The following is a 19,737-nucleotide window of genomic DNA, read 5'->3' as shown; positions in this document are numbered from 1 at the left end:
TCCGGGAGCACCCGAGCTCCTGGCGGGGAATGCCCGGCCCTAACACCCGGCAGCCTTCAACGCAAGCCTCACTGTAACGTGGCTGCCCCCCAAAGGCCGCTTTCTGGAATTCAGCTCCAGGCGCCTTGGGATAACAAGTTCTTCCTCTTGGAGTATTTCCCGTGTAGGGAGGGTGGAATGAAGGGAATTCTGCTGTTTCTCTTTCCCCAGATCCTTCCTTCGGTTGTACTTGTTTGAGATAGATGCGCTATAACCAAAAAGTTGTGTCTTTACCCCTCCCAGTAAACACGACAATGTTTGTCAGGTACCAGTTGAAAAGACAGGATGCCAGGTTTTGCTTTGGACACATTTATTGCTTTTTGGGGAAAATTCCAGTGCCTGAGCCGGTATCTGGTGCAGGCCAGGAGCTAGATGGAGTGCGGCTTACATGGGAGGCAGAAGAATGTGCTCAGGCTTCTTCCTGGGCTCCAGTTACGACCAGCGGCCTCCAGGAAGAGGGGGAGCTTAGTCCTGGTGCTTCACATAATGGTAAGGAGTACCAGCAAAAGGAATTTCAGTGGTGACTGGTGAAAAATGCCCCATAGCGATAAACTGTGGATTGGGGCTCCTATCTGGCTTTTGACCCCCAGGGGACCTTCAGCCAAAGCGGGCCTCCTTTTCTGGTCCCTGCCTTCGTTGTTTGAAAGTACAAGACGTTTAAGTTAAGTTTAAGAGGGACCATTGTGCAAACTTAGCTACGTTCTATATCTACTACCAGATGAATAACGAGAAGAAACAAGAACAAAACAATGCAAAAAACCCAACTCCAAACCAAGTTGCTTTATTTAAAATGATGAACAAGTTTCATCCAAGTGAAAGTTAAAACCACCCAACAAACGGCGGAGCCATAGGCAGCCCGTGGTGGAGCGCACGCACGGCGAGACAGAAGCAGACGGAGCGGGCTGCTGGGTGTCTCTGTGGCAGCGGCCAGAGGCACAAGGACTCTGTGTGGTCCCAGTTCTTCAGCACCGTCCAGTCACCTTGAAGATAGCAGGCCGGGCCAGTTCTCATGGGACTTTCAGTGAGGACTAGATGCCTCAAGTTTTTGAACAATGAGACAAGAGTAGAGAGCCACCACCCGAGGGTGCCAAGGCGCGAGGTTCATCTAGTTTTGTGGCCTAAGGTAACATCAGTGGAACATCTTCACAGAAGGCAGGGAGGGAGGAGGGCGTATGAGGAGAAACCACACAGGGAACCATCCGCACTACCCGGCACACATGACAAACACCTTATGGAAACGCTATGCACGATTCAAGGAACCTACAGCTGTGCACGTACATGCCTACGTCCTAAAAGCACTTTTTACAACACTTCCCGCAAAACTCCTATTCTGTCCCACACTCTTGTCTAAAATCCTATGTCACGACCAGACTGAACCTCTAATAAGTTCATAAAGCATTCACACCAGCAACTCTCTTGCCGATGCTTAAATATCTGTAGCTGATATAGAGAAAAACCAAATACTGAGACCATAACTTGATGTTCTTACGTTCTTTTAGGAAGATCTCACAGACTTGTATTTAGTAAGGTCTCATCTTGCTTTTCTGGTCATGGAAATGCATGTCTGTGACACCACCTAGCCTGAGCAGTGACCCTTGGGAAGCGTGCACGGCACACAGCCTTTTAGCTGCACGAGGGGAGGGACCTGCGCTTGTCCCAGCTGATGGCCAGCCCCCAGAGCAGGGCCTGCCTCTCAAACGCGGACTGAACACTTGGATGATTCATAAACGGGCGTTTGCAAGCCTAAGCCAAATTGGAACAACATCCCTGGGCGGGGTGGCTCTCCCCTCAAAGGTGTCACCCTGAATATCCCAGCACTACTAATGAGCCCAGAAACACCCGTGCGCGGCACCGGGTCCTTCAGGCTGGTGGTCAAGTCTTTGGTGCTGGCTCTCAAAGCCCCGGAGCCACACACCGTCTTCTTTGACCCTGCTTGTCCCCGTCAGTAGTTTCGGACCCAAGAGTCCTTCTTCCAGGACCCAGATTGCTGGTTTTTCAGTTGGAGAAAAATCCCTACTATTGTTGATGTCACTGGGAGGAGGCGGCTCAGACCAGGTGGGGTGTACGGTTATCGTTAGAACAGACCTGGTTCCCCCTTTCTACCTGGTCTGCAGCACCCCGCCATCCCTGCCCTCCTCTCCCTCCGGCTCCCCACCTCCCCCCTGCTTCATTCCGCTAACGGTGTGCTTGGGGGGCCCACAGCAACAGGGGATGGCGGCGGGGTGCGAGGTGTGGAATCTCTGGCCCGGCTAAAACAAGGACTGTCCCTCCGTCACTCGTGGGATGGCAAGAACCGAATGGCAGCAGAGAAGCGGTGTGATCCGGACGCTTCCCGGTGAGGTGACTGCGGGCCTGTCAGGTGGGCTGGATCCCTTCTTTCTGGGTATTGTTTGTCCAACAGGAATCACCCTTGGCCTCTCAGGAAGGCTAGTCTCTCCCATTCAAACTTCCGCCGTGTCATCCCAGCCACAGCAAGAGTCCTATCCTGCCCCCTGGCGGCAAATAGTTTTGGTTTTGCTTCTTTTCTTTACGCGGACGTTTAGAGACAAGCCGATATGAATGAGAGGAAGGCGTGATACCCGACAGCCAGACTGGGGTGCAGAAGAAAAGTGTTTTGGAAGAGAGTGTGAACATTTTAAAAAAGGAGACAGAGGAACCCCAGTCAGGTGTGACCACAAAGAGTCGAGTTCAGGGTTTGACTTCACTCACCCCCAAAACACACCCTGGGAATGGAGGGAAGCAGGGCTGTCTGAGCCCAGGGGGCCTGGTGGGGAAGCGGAGCGGCACGGAGGGCAGGTGACAGGCGCCAACACTGAGGAACATGGTGGACGTTCTCCATCCAACCCAGCCAGGTTTTTGGGTCGGGATTTGAGAATGCAGAAAACTCAGACAAAGTAGGGGACGGGCCTCTTAGGGGCAAGCCATGTGACCAACCCAGGGTCCAGAAACAATCATCAGTCTGTTAAAAATATAACCTTCACACAGAAGACCTGGATTCCCCAGATTATACCCATGGTCAGGGAGGATCCAGGGAGGCAACACCACACAGTTCCAGGCCGCCTGCACACCCGCTCCTGCGCACCCCTGGGATGCTACAGGGCCAGCTCCTGCCGCCTCCGGCTGTTCGTGCCCTTACCTACACCCCGCCCGGAAAAGGGCATGCTGCTCAGTGCTTTTCACTGGGCACATCCTTGACAAGCGCCCTCTCACTTTTATTTAAATTTAGCTGAATTTAGGGTCAGGTTAAGGCAAGCAGGTCAACTGAGAGGGCAAGAGATGGAACCTGCTGCTCAACACCCCAGTCTTCATACCAGAGGCCTTAAGAAGCCTCAACATACCCGAGGACCAGAAGCGCCACGTGTGCGTTTATTCCGACCTGCAGCCCAAGCCACCCACCCGCTGATCTAACCAGCGGGGACACTGACTGTGACGTCTCTCAGAGAGCGAGAGCTTCTGCCTTTACGGATCACGTGGGGAGAAAGACCCATCTGCCAGAAGCGGGCCCTGTGCACAACTTGAATTCTGCGGGGAGCACACACTGGACCATTCCTCTCCCGTTTCTAAACAGAAACCCTGATCTGTCATCCCTGCCCCAAAACACACCGCATGAAAACGCTGCTGGAATTCCTGAGCCCGTCTGGCGGTGGCGAGAAGGTCCCGCGTCTGAGGCCCGGGCTCGCGGTGGTGAGCGGTGCCGCCCACACTGGCTGGGTCGGTGACACATTGGGGGTGGCGCAGGAGTGGCACTTTTCACGCGTGATTGGCTCAGATGCAAATCCAAATCCACTCGCCCCTCGGGGCCTGCTGGTGACCACTGGCTCCCGGAGAGCAGAGGCTCCTCACCCGTGTCGCTGAGTAATCAGACGCAGCGAGACATTCGAGGGATCCCAGCCCTGCGGCCTCGAGGTCGAGCAGCGTGGCTTAGAGGGGACAGCACAGACCCCCCCAACCCCACAGCGCGCCGGCCGTCAGTGTTTCCGGTCTGAGCTCTGAAACTTCTCGACCCTCTACTCTTAGCAAGTGGTAAGAACAGCATTTGACCGAAGACAGAAGCTTGGACCAGAGAAGGATGATCCGAATTCAAAGGAGACAAAGGAGAAGGTGGGAGCAGGAGATGTGAAAACGGAGTCGGGCGGCCGCCCACAGCGCACACAGGAGCCACCTCAGGGAGAGTCTCTGCACTGGCTCAGGGGTGAGCCCGGCCTCCGCAAGTGTCCCTAATCCTGCCAAGGAAAGCACAACCGCCTGTCAGCAGCGTGGAGACAGCGCGGCAGGTACGAAGCTGGAAGGACACGTTAAAGCAGAACCCTAAGACCCCACATGCAAGTCAGCGCAGGGCTGACCCTAAAGCTTTTTCTGAGTAACTGCTAAACAGGGGGGTCAGGTGGGGTCTACAGCGACAGGAACACCCCGGAAAAGTAAGAAGAGAAATCGAACGGTGGCTGTGAAGAGGGCAACCTGGTTGGGAAACGCAGAGTTTAGCTCATCAATTTACGCCACTAGGACACCTGAGCTTCTGGAATTCCGCCGTGAACAAACAGCAAGGCCTGTGGATCCGCCACTCTGCTAACAACACACGTTGAGGAAACACCCAGCTGCTCAGATACGAACAGCGCAACAGCAACATCACCCATGGCAGGCCAGGCCCCCAGATGCTTAGGGTCCCCCGAGCTTCCGTCCTGAACTACCTCCCCGAAACCCCCTCCCTCGCTTACCGCCACCGTCTGACACATCAGGACTCGCACGTGAGAAGAGGCTCTGTACCTGAACCTCAGTTTAGCCCACAGCGTGTCCACCGTGAGGGCACGAGCCGGCAGAGGTCACCTTACTGACTCTGAGTTAAGTCCGAGCTCAATTAGATCCCATCCAGTTCAAACAAACAAACATGGGAGACGTGATGAAGACCTTCGAGAAAATCAAAGCTCTTCACGGCTGTCTCACGTGGTGTGAGCGCTCCAAGTGACAAGGGCAAGCGTGGGGGAAGCAGGAGGCCACCCCTCTGGCTCCTGGGAGACACCAGGGACCTGCTCTCGGGCCGCCCCGACTGCTGCAACCATCTCTTCCCCATCGAGGGCCCGGGGCAGTCGAGTCGCTGCTTTCCCACAACACCACAGGAATTGCCACAAGGGGAGGCCCTGGGATTCTCCAAGGACAGAAGTTGCGAAGATATAAAATGGTTTTAATTTTTATTAAATAATGTTAAGGGTTTCCTTGGCACCATCCGCACAGATCCTTGCCTTTACGCGTAAAATAAGCCACGTGACTTTGCGTCAGTAGCAGAGGCAGAAGCTACTGAAGCAAACGCTAAGTGAATGGACTCCTATTCCAAGGGCGTGCTCGTTCTCGGGCTTTCTCCGGCCCTCCCTTGTCTGCAGATCCAAAAGGCAGCCCTCCCCGGGGCCCTGGCCTCGCCGCGCGCACGTCCTCCTACAGAAACAGCAGCCGCGTGCGGTCACCTGGAGGAGCTGCGCTCTTTGCTCGCACAGTCGTCCTGGGAGGTGGTGTCCCCGTTGCCCATCATGCCGCACGTTCTCCGCTTTTTCCTGCGGTGCATCGTCCCGTCGCCTTCAGATCCCGACTCGCACTGCACGCGGGGGCGGGAGGAGGAAAACCAGGAAGTCAACCAGATGCAACCCCTTCTGTCTGTGAGTAAACCTCCGGCCTCAAGAGGCAGCACGAATGTCACCCGAGTCCCCCAGGAAGTGAAGCAGCCACGGACGACAGCTCCGCAGCATGGTCTGCACCGCCTTCTCCCTCAGGGGTTTCTGGCCCCCTGGACGCTAGACCTCCCTCACATGCCAGGTGTCCCCCCAGGGCTTGCCAGTGGGAGGGCTGTTCGAAATCGAGACATGCGTCAGCACCCTGAGACTGCGTGACGCCATTTCGCTGCATCCAGGCAGACCCCGAGAGGGACACAAGAAGTCCGGCGCTGATACTGTTCCCCCACGCCCCCGGCCCCCGCAAGACACCGTATCCCCGGATTATGCAAAGTGCTCCGAGAGAAATTCCATCCAGTGCGGGCCCAGGTTCCTCTTCCTCAAAATGATGGCAGCTTCTAACAAGCCACCGAATTCGGGGAGCTTCCAGGCTTACAATTTACACCCACAGGGACAACTGTCACCGCCGGCTGTGAGGTGACAGCGCTCCAAGTCTGGAGCCCCACACTGCTGTTCACGAGCTGGGCGGCCCTTGGCCATTCACTTAACGAAATCCCCCAATACTCCTTTTATCTCTTCAAGTTACTGCCGACAACGCATGAGATCACGCGCGCGTGCGCACACACGTGAGTGCACACGCACAAGCTCCAGGCTGTAACATGGGCAAAAGTCACCACCCGGCAGGAATGGTGGCAGGTGTAGCTCTTGGAACAAAGCGGGAGAATGTTCAGCCCTTTCCCCGTCCTGGGCAGGAGGTTCCCGGGGGGACCTGCCCTGCAGGCCTGGGTTCCAGGAAGCGGGGCCTCACCTCGGAGTCCGAGTCGGAGGAGCTGGAGCTGGAGGAGCTGGAGGAGTCGCTAGAGCTGTCAGAGGCGATCCCCGTGGACTCCTGCAGGTCGACGGAGTCAGCCAGCACCGCCAACTCGGGGTGCTCTTGCTTCAAGATCCTGGGAGACAAGAAACATCGTTCCCAGTGCTGGGAGCGGCAGCGACACCGCGCGCAGTAACCCGGACTCAAAGCTGAGGCCTGTCTCTCTCGGAGGCACCTGCGAAGGGTGGGCGCCTTGGCCCAGAACGGGCGCTGGGCCGTGGTGAGGCCGCGCGGATCCGCAGGCTGGGAACAGAAACCCTAAAGTGCTGCCCAGGCTTTTCTGAAAGGCGGACTAGCTGCACGCGAGTTACTGTGACCTTCGCACGCCAACGAGCCAGCCGTGCTGCCGACGTGAGGCCGGGTTAGCCACTGATTTTTTTCCACCTGGGAGAAAGTGTCTCTCTACCGTTTTTTCCTGAACCGTTCCTAGCTAACTTCCTTCAAACCCTTCCTTTCCACGACACAGCACTGAGCGACCGCAGTCGGGCTCGGTTACATTCCGTTTGTAAGAGGAGCAACAATTAGGTTTGCGAGAAAGAAGACGAGGCAAGCCACAGAGAGGGTCCCCCTCACTCGAAGATAAAACTGGACCAGACTTTCGGAGGAAGCAGCCCTCCCCACAGGGGCCTCATCTCAGCATCCACTCTAAGCTGGGACAAGAGACCAGCCGCGTGGTCAGGCCTTTAAGATGACCAAATCCCAGCACACAGAGGCCGACGGAACAGAGTCAGTGGGCCTTAGGTGCCTGAGAGTCCGGGGAGAACGAAGCCACCACCCTTGCTGGCCCTCTCAGCAGGGAGGCTGAGCACTGACCAAGCCAGGATCCCTCTCTTACCCCGAGAGCTGGTCCCTCCAGGTCAGGGTTGGGACACAGTGGCACGGGGTGGCTGGGGGTGGCTTGCACTGCCGCTGCCCGTGCTGTATCTGTTCTGTGGATAAACAGAGGAGCTAAGTCTCCAGGGCAGTCACCTCACTCACAAGAACTGAAGGTATTAAGTTTAAAGGGGAATAATGCTTCTCAGTAAGAAAAAGAAAGAACCAAAATACAACCCAAACAAAATGGCTTCCATTGCTACCGCTGGCTTTGGCGGGGGAGGCCGGGGGGGGGGGGACCAAAAAACAGAAAATAAAACAAAACAAAAAACAGAAAACAAGAACCAATCCCAATTATGGCCATGTTTTGACTGACTGATCAAACATGCAGAGTCTTACCCTGTCACCTGGAGGCTGGCAAGCATCCTGAGAACTAGCCCTGACCTGGGACCCCCTCTCCTCTGCCCCAGCTCTCCCAGGCCTAAGATCAGCACACGTCACTGCAGCAGTGAACTCTTTTCCATTTCACCTCTGGGGTATGAATTGGAACAAAGTGAAAATAAGGAAAAAAAAAAAAAAAGGCTCTCACCTATACCATTTCCTCGATAACTTTGGTCTCCCTCTTACCGTCTTGTGCCATACAACAGGGAAGTTGGTGCTGCTGGCAAAATTCTGCGTGATGGCAATGGTGGTGTCAAGGTTAAGGACAACGTGCCACCAGCCTCCTGAAACCCAACAAAGAAACAGTTAAACAGGGTTTGCTTCTGTGCACGATCACAAACATAAGCTTGGTGAACAGAGAGTTTCTATCTACCGATCTACAGGCGAGACAGGTAGAGACTCAGAGACAGCAGATCCCGACTGGTCAATGCGTCCCCTGATTCAGAAATCACAACCTATTTGTGGAAGGTTCTACTGGAGCACAGCCCATGCCTGTTCATTTCCAGATTGCCTGTGGCTGCCTTCCTGCTCCATAGGCAGAGCTGAGCTGCCGGGATAGACCCAGTCCGGCCCACAGCACTTAAAATATTTATTCTCTGCCTTTTACAGGAAAAGTGTGTTGACCCCTGTGAGTCCAAACCTGGGGTTGAAACTGGAAAGGCAGCAAGTTTTTCAGCTCCTTGGAGGAGAATACCTACCGCCAGCATTAAACACCCTCGCTTTCAACGCTTAAGTCTGAAGTGAGCCAATGTTACACTGTATTAAAAACCCAATTTACAGAACGAGTCAGTTTATCCACAGACACACAAGATTACTACAATGCAAAAAAGGTGAGCAGAATCTTTACATACAAAGAATCTATCAACACGCATTATGTATGTAGGTTATAAGAGACGTGGACAGCAGCCCATCACTGTCCAAGCTGGGCAGCAGTCAGTTCATTTACAGTCGACAAGCAGACGGGTTTCTCTGACTCCTAGATACACTTGTGCTCGAAAATGACAAATAACTGAAATCAAAGAATGTACTTCCCCTTAGTTCGTCTATACCTGGTACAAAGACAGTCTCTCCCGGTTTTTGTAAGATTTCCAGGGGTTTGAATTCAGGTGGCCAGGTGGGAAGCTGTGTCCGGGGATGAATGATACTAAACCAAGTAATAGCTTCATCTTGCTGGTTCCCTCCTTCTTCACGGGTCACCTTGATGAGTTCCCTGGGCGTGCTGGTAGGAAACAGGCACCAGCGCTTGTGGCCCTGAACTAAGGCATTCCAGGCACTGGTTCCCAGAGGGTCGATGTGAATTCCAGTTCCAGAGCGCGGTGGCCCCATCACAAACCATCTAATGGAATGGAAACGTCCGAGATATGAAAGGTGATTCAACTGTACACACACATACTACCAAAGAGCGAGTTTCTAGTCTTATACTCTTTATTTCAGGACTACATAAACCCTGCTACACAGAAACGCTAAATGAATCATGCCTGGAGTGCTCTGTAACAGAAAGGAAACAAACAAACAAACAAAGACTGATGTGGCTTACTACTACTGAGCTTTAACTATTAAAATTTCCTCTACAAACCAGTGGCTTAACTGTGGTAGCGTGTCTGAGTCACCTGGGGCGCCTTCAGAAATCCTGATGCCCAGGTGGCCATCCAGACCAGTGAAACCAGTCTGTGGCTGTAGGATCTGGGCAGACAGCAATAACTCACTAAGTAAGTTCCATGTGCAGCCAAAGAGAACCACTCACTGTTATGGAAAAAGGTTAGCCGACCGAGCTCAGGTGCCACATACTGCCCTGCGTGAGACTGTAAGGGCTTCACCGCGAGGTACTTTACCTGTAAGGGGGCCTGCGTTTCTCCCCAGCATACTGGAAAAGGTCATCGGTGAAGAACTTGGGCACCTTGTAATCTTCCAGAAGTTTCCTTCTTTTGGGGTGTTCACCATAGCTGCTGTCAAAGATGTAGAGGGGGCTGTCATCCCGAGTGCTCTCCATGTACTCGATGTAGTACTTCATCTTCATCTTCACCGAGTAGCCGTCATTATCCTCACCGCACTTGAACTTCTGGTTACGGTACTTCCTTTTCAGGCGCTCCAGGGTCCACTTCTCCTGCGCCGACCAACCCTCTTGGGCATTCAGCAGAACCACGGGCTTGTACGGTCTTTCGTATCGCTCCACGAATTCTTCCACCGACAGCTGTAATGCATCTGCCCTTTCCACGTTATCCTGAAGGAACCAGAAAAAACCTATCCAGTTAAAAAAAAAAAGTCCAGCGGCAGCAAAGGGCGTCCCCCAGGACCAATTAGCAACGACATACCTAAGGAGCCAGATTCTTTTTCTGGCTTGTTTTGGGGGGGGGTGGGGAGAGGAGGGACAAGGACCTGCGTGTGCACTGACACGTCGCACCCAGCGCCGCCCCACCACGGGAAGGGGGCTTCGCATCTCCCACTCGTGGGCCTCCACAGTCGAGTCCCCGGGGCCCCACCGCCCAAAGGGGTCAAGGGGCGACCGTCCTTCCTGCGGGGATCGCCGAAGGCGCCAGCCTCCAGGTGGCCCAGCAGGCAGGCGGCGGCGGCGGCGTGGGAGGAAGGAGGCCCGCCCTGGAACCCGGCCCCGATGACCCCGACCTCCGCGGGGTGCGGGTGAGCCCATCGGAACCCGGGGGTGCCGCGCTGGACGCCGGGGGAGTCGCGCAGCCGCCCGGAGGTGCCCGTGCCCGGCCTCGGCCCGCGACCCCGGCCCACTCACCGCCACGGCCGCCGGGTTCAGCGAGAAGCTTTCGTAGTAGTTGTGACGGGTCCAGTCCAGCGAGTCCTTGAGCTCCGGCCGCGCACTACGCTTGGCCTCGCGGATCCGCTTCTTGCTCTTGTGGTTCATCCTCCGGGGGTCACCAGCTGCTCCCGCGACGACCTCGGCGCGCCTCGCTTCCTGCTTCCAACGCACCCCTCCCCTGCCCGGGCAGCGGCTGCGGCGGCGGCACCCAAACGCCCTTCGCCCTGGCCCGGCGCCTTTAAAGTCGCCTTCCAGAAAATTCACTCCCCAACCACCTCCCGGGCCTCGGGTTGGGCACGCGGCTGCCGTCTTCCCCGCCCCCCGGCCTCTCGCGGTGAGCCATTGGCTCGGGCACCTCCGGGGTCCGCCCTCACACTCGCCGGCTCTCCGCCATGTTGGGAAGGTCGCGCCGATCGAGGAGCCGCCTCGTTGCGGCCCCGCCCCTCCTGCGCCCGCTTCCGGTGTGCGCGTCACTTCCGGGCGTGGGTCGCTTACCCGGCGGCCCGTTTCCGGCGTGCGAGTCGCCGAGGCCACCTGTTTTCCGTGTCTCTTTTGCCTGGCGTCCGGTGTCTTCTCACCTCGCGGCCACGTCGTCGCCCGCTGGAGCGGTGCCTTCCCCGCCTTTGCAGTCGAGTTGCGGCGACCCAGCAGGGCAGCGTGGCGCCCGTGAGGCGGCCCCGTCGGCCAGGGGTTTCCCGCGCGCGCGCGCAGCCTGGCAGCCCGGCTCTCTTCGCCGTTCCCGGCCCGTCGGGGGACCCCCGACTTCCCCCTGGACAAGCGTGGCCTCCGCGGGCATGAAGTCCGGACCCAGCGCTTTCGATTCTCGGAGGAGCCGGGCCTGGGGGCCGAGGGGGCCGTGCTGGAGGTCAGCGTCCCGCAGGTGCGTGCGTCGGCACCCGTCGGGAGGCGCCTCCGGTCCTTTGCGGAGACGCCCGGGGCAGGAGACGCTCCCAGCCGGCCCGGAGGTGCTGGGAGGGGTGGAGCGAGGTTTGGCGGCTACCCTGCCTTAGGATGGACCTCAGGGCGGGAAGGCTTGGGGCATGAAGCTCTTGGCAGTCTTTAAGGAAGAAACTTGGGGACCCTGCCACGAGAAGGGCCTTCCACATCGAATATTTCCTGCCAGAAAGGTGGCATTTTTGACACCCAAGTATTTTCTTTGATCTTGTTGAAGGGCTTCTTAATTCAGCTTTATCCAAGACGGGGGATTCCACCCTCACTTTCCAAATAAAGTTTCTTGGGCTGGCACTCACTTGTTCTTTTCAGCTCACGACTGTCCCCAAACCCTCAGTAATAGCAGCAGTAATACATTATGCGTCCGGTTTTGCAAAGCACTTGGACGTTGCAGTGTTAAGATTTTAGCAGCATTCTGTGAGGAGGGTATTAGCAAAAACAATTTGAAGATGAAAACCCGCCCAAGAGGAGGTAAAGTCTCGAGTGAAACCCATTTCTGATAGTTTTTAAATGCCTTCGTGTTGAATACCCACTGGGATTTCTTCCCAAGTTCAGGAGCTGACTCCACGTGAGAATAAAGACCGCTTTACACCCAAATCTGCAAACTCACTGCTGTGCTCAGAAACCCTTTACTGTATCCTGCGTCAGCTCTTCCAGGGCAGGCATTTTATTCACGCTGCTTCCCTACACTTAGAACCAGTGGCAAGGCACTGATATTTTTCTCGAGTGAATTCACCTTTGATACTTACACGGCTTCAGCCCCCTTCCCAACCAGTCCACTAGCAGCACCCTCTGCTCTAGAAAACAGAAAGATACTCAGTTTTGCAGTTTAATAACTGCTCGCTTTGCTTATTTTGTGCCTGGCACTGTACTAAGCAGTTTGCATGGAGTCTCACAAGTCACGGTATGAAATAGTGTTTTGCAGGTGAGGAAACTGCAGCACAGACAGGTTAAGTAATGGGTGAAGTCATACGGCTAGCAGTTACACATCTGGCTTTTGAACTCAGGCAGGCTCATTCCAAAGGTGTGAGCCGTTATTTTGCGTCCCTAAATACTGTGCTGTCTCAGAATTCTGTATCTTTCCAAAGGCTGTGTAAGCTGCCTGCCTTCCCAACTCCAGGATTGAGCTCCTCTCAAACTTGTGGAATGTCTTTCTGGCCTCATTGTTTTCCATTAGCATACCAGATTATGCCTGTGATTGTAACCCTCTGAAACTTTTTTTTTTTTTTTTAAGATTTTATTTATTTCACAGACAGATCACAAGTAGGCAGAGAGGCAGGCTCCCCGCTGAGCAGAGAGACCATGACCTGAGCCGAAGGCAGAGGCTTTAACCCACTGAGCCACCCAGGCACCCCCCTCTGATATATTAACTGTACTTAAAATAAAAGCTAATCTTCCCGTGGCCTACAAGACCCCCCAGTTCTGATCCATGCCATCCCACTGACCTCAGTACTACCACAACCCTGCCTCCCAACCCCCATGCCCCTGCCGGCAGTGCTGTCTGTACTCCAGCCAGAGACTTTTTAGTTCCTGCTTCAGGACCCTTGCCAGACTCATTCTATCTAGGACAGCCACCTGTGGTCGCTGTCTCCACCCCTCGCTGCCCCCACTACTTTCTCACTAGGTTTTGTTGTTAACATTATCACCAGCTAAAAATGTATGTGCTTACTTGTGGCTTATCTTTTCCCATAGGGTATGTATGTGTCTGTATGTATTCCGTGATAACCTAGTTACGTCCTTAGCCTGCTAAGCAACGCAGTCCCTGGATAAATGCTTATTGAGTGAATGAGTGTATGAAGAGTGCTTATCACACGGTATTGCAATTTTATAAACCCCATGGGATGTGAACTGGACAGCAGGGAATTGTCATTTGTGTGATAGATGCCGGGTGTCGGGCACTCTGATTGCTGTGAAAATAAATATTACAACTGTCGGCAGATGAGTTATTTTTGGCATACAAAAAATTCTTTTCAGGTGCTGCATCTCGAATATGGAATGTACGTTTGGCCCTGTGCGGTGGTCTTGGCTCAGTACCTATGGTTTCACAGAAGATCTCTGCCAGGCAAGGCTGTCCTAGAGGTACAAGTGCTCTTGAGCCTTCAAAAATGCTGTGTTCAGATTTGTCTATGTGCTTGTTACTGACTTGTTAAAGATTTTTAAATCAAGTGATTTTTTTTTTTTAAGATTTTATTTATTTATTTGACAGGCAGAGACCACAGGTAGGCAGAGAGGCAGGCAGAGAGAGGAGGAAGCAGGCTCCCTGCTGAGCAGAGAGCCTGATGTGGGACCCGATCCCAGGACCCTGAGATCATGACCTGAGCCAAAGGCAGCGGCTCAACCCACTGTGATTTGCCAGCTTATAAGTCATGTGAGCTAGGAATGCTTTTTGTTTTGTTTTTAAAAACCATGTGCCCTAGAGACCACAGGAGTCCCACGGAGATGAAAATGTCATTTGGCCCTTTACATTATGCTGATCTTTATTCTAAGTGAAGCCCTTTGACTAATTCCACACAATCTTGGCACGGAAGCAATCATTAAGACTATCTTTTCAGGGTGTCCCAACAGGGTCATCTGGGGTCTACTGTGACACATGCGTTTTTCTCATACACTTGTCCTTTCCTAAACTCTTTCTCATCACTCCACCTGACTTAAGACTGCTAAAGGCTTGGAGAAAAACTTGTTAAGTTTGCGTAAATGGTACAAGGCTTAAATCTTAAGGCTGAGGACAAACCCAAAACTTTAGTAACCTCTTAACTTTTGCAAAACCATGTGAGGGGTGTGAGAGTACTTAGCATACTTCTGACCCTGAACAGTGGCAATTTGAAAACATTCAGGAAAGACTGAGAATCTCCAAGCTCAGGCTCAGAACTGGAAATTACATTTTATTTTATCTTTTTAATTTTTAAAGTATTTATTTATTTATTTGACAGAGAGATCACAAGTAGGCAGAGAGGCAGGCAGAGAGAGAGAGAGAGAGAGAGGAAGGGAAACAGGCTCCCCGCCGAGCAGAGAGCCCGATGCGGGACTCGATCCCAGGATCCCGAGATCACGACCCGAGCCGAAGGCAGTGGCTTAACCCACTGAGCCACCCAGGAACCCCGGAAATTACATTTTAAATAGGGAGAATACTTATAAAGGCATTCCTTGGTCATTCCTTACTTAGCACGCTAAAGACCTTGTCACTTTGAAGGCCCAACTGGAAAGTCCCCTCTGCAGAAAGTCATGTTGCAGACCTGTCTGGTTATAGCCACATAAAAGCACTAAAAATTGGTAGTAACCACCATAATGGCCAGGTATGCATGGAAGTCACCCATCAGGCTTCTAGAGACCCAATGTTCTGTATAATTAAGAGTTCCTTTATAGACTATAAGAGAACTGAAAATGACAGTGTCCCAAACTGCCTAGGGCACATTGAGCAATGGAGCTGCCAGGTACCATGAAGGTTGGAAGTCATAGTCAGTTGCAGAATGCAGGGCCCTGTATGGGACTTAACCTTCCCACCCTGGAAGAGGAATCTCAAGTATTTTCTACAAATTGAAAAGCTTAAAGCTTCATATGGGAACACAATGTAGTTGCAGCACCTTTTGTAGATAGGACAAGCTAATCAACTCTGTACTTCTGGAAACTACGCCCCCAAATTCCCTGCAATGGTTAAGCAGAATTTGGAATGCTATTTTTTAAATGTATTAGATTGGAGCTGGAGTGAGCCTTCCAGGAATTATGGCTGCAAAATGTGGTGCTGAAGTAATCTTGTCAGACAGTTCAGAGCTGCCTCACTGTCTAGAAATCTGCCGGCAAAGCTGTGAAATGAATGACCTGCCACAGGTACGCGTCATAGGACTGACATGGGGCCATGTGTCTCAGGATCTTCTGGCTCTACCATCACAAGATATTATACTTGCATCTGATGTGTTCTTTGAACCAGAAGGTAAACCTTTTTTGGTCTTCAGTAGTAAATTTGACTGGAGAGATGACCTAAGTTTAAGTCCATTTAAGTAGTCTTTTCTTCCCAGACTTTGAAGACATCTTAACTACAGTCTACTTTTTGATGCAAAAAAACCCCGAAGTCCAATTGTGGTCCACTTACCAGGTCAGAAGGTAAGCCTGAATAATCCTGGTTCACTCTCAATTTTTTTGAAACTTAAATCCTTACTCATGCAGTATTTACTGAAAGGACAAAATGAAAATGTATCTGAAGCAAAACAGGAAAACGTGATTTTAAAAAACAATTTATTTTTTTTTAGTGCTGACTGGTCACTTGAAGCTTTGCTCTACAAGTGGGATATGAAATGTGTCCACATTCCTCTGGAGTCTTTTGATGCAGACAAGGAAGATATAGCAGAATCTGCCCTCCCAGGAAGACATACTGTTGAAATGCTGGTCATCTCCTTTGCAAAGGACAGTCTCTGAATTACACCTACATAACAGGCTGTTTTCAGACAATGTCAATACTAATTAGCAACCTGCCATGCCAACTAAGACCACTTTAGCTTCTTGGGAGTACAAGCATTGAATTTGACGATGGTCAGATCTGTTGGCCTTTAAGATTGTGATGGGTCACCTAGACAATACTCACAGGTTACAAAGTCATGAAAACAAAAATTAACACACCTGTTTTTTTTTTTAAAGGGGGGGGGACTTGGATTGTTCTTTGGGGGGGGAAATCATCAAAAACGGCATAAATTAGGCAGAGAGAAGGGGGTACCCACAACCTCAAGAGACTGCTACCTTAGAGCATTGATTTTAGGGGTTATGGGTGCTGAAATGGCATTTCCACTTTAACTTAGGAAAAAAAGTCAACACTACACATATCACTTTCATACTGTACAGTCAGTAACAATTCACAAGGTAATTGCACAGGTCTTTCAAATAAAGGGGAGGGAAAAAACACCAAGACATATTCTGAGAAAAGCTAACACCAAGGAAACGTTTTAATTAAACTACAGAAACAATGGTTATGGTACAGAATTTTCATGAGCAAAAAGATACACCATGTTATAAGTACTTACAAAGTTACAAACCATTTTTGCTTCCTTAACATTTTCCATATTTTAAGTTCATACATGAAGATGATCAGATATACCATTTTGGGAGAAGGGGGGGAAAAAAGGTGTATTTATCATCAGCTAGATGTGCTCACTGTATGCTCCGTTATTTATATGCAAGGCCCGGGTGACTGGAAGTGCAGTTGTCAGGCATTTTAATAAACTGGACAGCCATTTGTTTCTGCACGACAAGGCATCTTTACACAGGAGCAATCAGGAGAAAACAGGAAACAGCCAAGCACTCTGCACTGCAACACGCCACCTTAACAGCTAACCAGCATTACTCAACTGCTACACAACTGCGCCTAGTGCACAAAAATACACAAGAGAAGAGATTAGAATTGTGTTTGGTAAACAATCCTTTCAAAAAATCAAGTCTTTTCACCTGAAAAGTCTTTATACAAATTTGGGTTCAGATTACCATTTAGATCTGAAGGTAAATAACATATACAAACAAATTTACACCGACTTTTGTAGGTTTTTAATTTTAAGGAATGAAGGCAATGTTGAGTCAATCTCTTGACAGCTTTAGGCTGTGTGTAATGGCTGCACACGTTTCCTTAAAAGTCAGGAGGCCACAAATTAGGTTACCAATCTGTTTAATTTCAAACAAAAAAAGTCAGCACTATATAAACAAAAGGAAAATTTACCTCAAATATCCAAGCCAATAATGAAATCTGAAGTCGTTCACCTCACTAAATTACAAGAAATTTGAATAACAGCAACAAAATGGCACATAAAATGAAGTTTGCCACCTGAGGCAAAGCTTAAAACAAGTAAAAAGTTAGACAAAATGTTACAAAATAACCTTTTCAATAGCCAGTTGCTTGTTCCACGGGACTCTTCGCCGGGCTGAGTACGTGGTCCTTTGCCCCCAGGTCTTCCCTTACGTTGCTTGCTGAGCCATCTAGGTTCGAAAAGAAAAAAGTTCAGTTTACCTTCCATTACAATGAAGCTACCGAAAGAGCACATGGTTTCAGTTTCAGGCATGTACTTACTAAGGCTCTGGTGAAACAAGTAGGTTACGGAAAGGTTCCACCCAGCCATTATCAGTTTTTTAAAGGCCCAATTAGGAAATTTTCACAAAGGCTACCATCCGCTTTTACAAATTTGTGGTTATGTAATCTTGGCCAAATAACCAAGGTGAAAAATGATATAAGGGAGGGAAAAAAGAAAAAGGAAAAAGGGGGGAGAAAAAAAAGGGGGAAAAAAAAAAAAACAAAAAGGACGGTATCCAAAGAAAAACTTGAAATCAGAAAATCAGTCTATTTTAAGATAAATTTTTAGTCTTTAAATGAAACATTTGGCAATTGAGAATAAAGCTTCAATATCTGAGCTACTTAGGGCCCTTTCCTTTTAAAAAATAGGACCAAACAATTCGAGAGTTAAAGACACACTATCCTTTCCCCACCCAGTGCGATACCTGTAAACTTTTTGGGGGTTCCAAAAGGTCATTGCTTCTTTTCGCAATTCGTTTGCCACATCCATTAGAATATGAAGTCCCAGTCAGTACAACAATAGTTGAACTGATCCTTCTCTCTAAGAGGATAGTGCATCTTTAACATTTAAAGACAAACCTGCTCCAATACACGCCCACAGAAACTGGTCCCTGGAGGATCAGCCAAATCAGTTAAAATCTGCAATACTGGCCAATATTCTTTTATCAAACAGGAGACCGCAGCTTTAAAGGGGAAAATGCAGACGTTGGATAAAAACAGCAAGAAATAGTCATTTTCATTAATAGGTCTCAAACAGTTTACGAAACAGCCATTATTATCTAAGCTTTCCGCACATCCTCTCTGCAGACCCCTCTCTTCAGCATCTCTCCCAAAGCCGCTCCCCGACAGCGGGAGCCGCACTTACACTAACACGGACCGCCACAAGCTCCTACACACCCCAGCTCTGAGTTCGGGCCGTGCGCCTCGGATCCCCCCGACATTACCATTCGCTTAAGAGGACACCGCTCCTTCCTCCTCGGGAGACTTGGGGGGGCTCTTGGAGCGCGACCTGGACTTGGACTCCCTCTTGGACACGGGCGGCGGACTCCGGGACCGGGAGCGGGACCGGGAGCGCGAGCGAGATCTGGACACCGACGAGGACTTGGACTTGGACCTTCGCGCCGACCTGGACTTGGACGTGGATCGCGACCTCGAGCGAGTGCGGGAGCGAGACTTGGAGCGGCTGTAGCGGGAGCGACTGCGGGACCTGGAGCGGCTCCGACTCCGGGAGCGGCTGCGGCGGCGCCGCCGAGGGCTGCGGGCGGACGGGCCGGGCGTCAGGGCGGCCATCGGGGCTCGAGGGCCGCGCCCCGCCCGCGTGCTGCGCCCGCCCCGCCGCCATTACCGCGCCGCCCGCCGCCCGGGCGCCATTTCCCCCGCCGCCCGCCGCGGCCCGGAGCCCGCCCGCCGCCGCCACGTGTCCACGCGGACCTTTGTGCCCCCCGCCCGCGCCCCCGCGGCCCCCCGGCCCGCTCACCTGCGGCTCCGGCGTCCGTAGCCGCCGCCCCCGTACCGGCGGGGCGGCGGGCCCCGCCGGCTGTGGTGCGAGTCCGGGGGTCGGCCGTAGCGCGCCATCTGCACCCGCAGCTCGCGGCCGTCCAGCACCGCCCCGTCCATGGCGTCCATGGCGTCCTCGGCGTCGCGCTTGTCGTGGAAGCGGACGAAGGCGAAGCCGCGGGACTCCTTGGTGTAGCGGTCCCGCGGGATGTACACATCGCCGACGCGCCCGTACTTCTCGAACACGCGCCTCAGGGTGTCGGGCGAGGTGCGGTAGGTCAGGTTGTCCACCTTGAGGGAGGTCATGCCCTCCACATCGGGAGGCGGGCGACCGTAACTCATGGCCCTGGAGAGCCGGCCGGGGGCCGCGACTGCGCGCCGAAAACTAACGCCCTGGGCGGGCCCGCGCGCTCGGCTGAGGCGGCGGTTTCCTCACACTCGCCCGGCTCGACGCCGCGCCGCGCCTCCGGCAGTTGGCTTCCGCGTGGAAACGCTGGGCGAGGCCGGACGGGGTTGGGGGGAAACGCGAGAAAGCAGCCGACCCCACCAAAGAAACAACTGGGCGGGCAGGCGGCCCTAGCGCCCGTTTATATCCCTCCTCACAAAATGGCGCCCGCGCCACCCGGAAATGAATCCCCTGATTGGCTCGCCCCTCCCC

General features: G+C 52.5%; 3 protein-coding genes across 12 annotated transcripts; 1 reads left to right on the top strand and 2 right to left on the bottom strand.

Annotated features, from left to right (window-relative positions):
- Nucleotides 1-804: 804 nt before the first annotated feature.
- On the bottom strand, nucleotides 805-10,919 carry JMJD6 (jumonji domain containing 6, arginine demethylase and lysine hydroxylase). 5 transcript variants are annotated; one of them, XM_004748824.3, is made up of 8 exons: nucleotides 10,565-10,919; nucleotides 9,654-10,042; nucleotides 8,871-9,157; nucleotides 8,008-8,105; nucleotides 7,403-7,491; nucleotides 6,505-6,643; nucleotides 5,496-5,623; nucleotides 805-4,262 (listed from the first exon to the last, which is right to left on the bottom strand). In XM_004748824.3, exons 1-8 carry the CDS (start codon nucleotides 10,691-10,693, stop codon nucleotides 4,226-4,228), a joined length of 1,296 nt encoding a protein of 431 aa, XP_004748881.1. In that variant the 5' UTR covers nucleotides 10,694-10,919; the 3' UTR covers nucleotides 805-4,225. The 5 variants fall into 5 exon arrangements, 4 of the variants coding, with proteins under 4 accessions (XP_004748881.1, XP_004748883.1, XP_004748882.1 ...); XM_004748826.3 differs by lacking the exon at nucleotides 7,403-7,491 and having other exon boundaries at nucleotides 7,970-8,105; XM_004748825.3 differs by lacking the exon at nucleotides 805-4,262 and having other exon boundaries at nucleotides 5,209-5,623.
- A 167-nt stretch (nucleotides 10,920-11,086) lies between these two features.
- Nucleotides 11,087-16,770, top strand: METTL23 (methyltransferase like 23). 2 transcript variants are annotated; one of them, XM_004748832.3, is made up of 5 exons: nucleotides 11,087-11,468; nucleotides 13,514-13,618; nucleotides 15,230-15,467; nucleotides 15,553-15,637; nucleotides 15,784-16,770. In XM_004748832.3, exons 2-5 carry the CDS (start codon nucleotides 13,535-13,537, stop codon nucleotides 15,947-15,949), a joined length of 573 nt encoding a protein of 190 aa, XP_004748889.1. In that variant the 5' UTR covers nucleotides 11,087-11,468; nucleotides 13,514-13,534; the 3' UTR covers nucleotides 15,950-16,770. The 2 variants fall into 2 exon arrangements, with proteins under 2 accessions (XP_004748889.1, XP_012909848.1); XM_013054394.2 differs by lacking the exon at nucleotides 11,087-11,468 and having other exon boundaries at nucleotides 13,530-13,601.
- On the bottom strand, nucleotides 16,440-19,733 carry SRSF2 (serine and arginine rich splicing factor 2). Of its 5 annotated transcripts, none has more exons than XR_006608342.1 (4): nucleotides 19,060-19,733; nucleotides 18,162-18,837; nucleotides 17,393-17,491; nucleotides 16,440-16,889 (listed from the first exon to the last, which is right to left on the bottom strand). XR_006608342.1 is itself a non-coding variant. In XM_045085842.1 (3 exons), the coding sequence occupies exons 1-2, from the start codon at nucleotides 19,419-19,421 to the stop codon at nucleotides 18,534-18,536; spliced, it is 666 nt and encodes a 221-aa protein (XP_044941777.1). In that variant the 5' UTR covers nucleotides 19,422-19,733; the 3' UTR covers nucleotides 16,440-17,491; nucleotides 18,527-18,533. The 5 variants fall into 5 exon arrangements, 1 of the variants encoding a protein (XP_044941777.1); XR_006608340.1 differs by having other exon boundaries at nucleotides 16,440-17,491; nucleotides 18,162-18,265; nucleotides 18,527-18,837; XR_006608341.1 differs by having other exon boundaries at nucleotides 18,527-18,837.
- Between the last annotated feature and the right edge of the window lie 4 nt (nucleotides 19,734-19,737).

The sequence above is a fragment of the Mustela putorius genome, unplaced genomic scaffold (genome assembly GCF_011764305.1).
Source record: "Mustela putorius furo isolate JIRA1106 unplaced genomic scaffold, ASM1176430v1.1 tig00000873_pilon_pilon_pilon, whole genome shotgun sequence".
In the NCBI taxonomy this organism is placed as follows: domain Eukaryota; kingdom Metazoa; phylum Chordata; class Mammalia; order Carnivora; family Mustelidae; genus Mustela; species Mustela putorius.
This window is presented reverse-complemented; position numbering and strand designations above follow the sequence as displayed.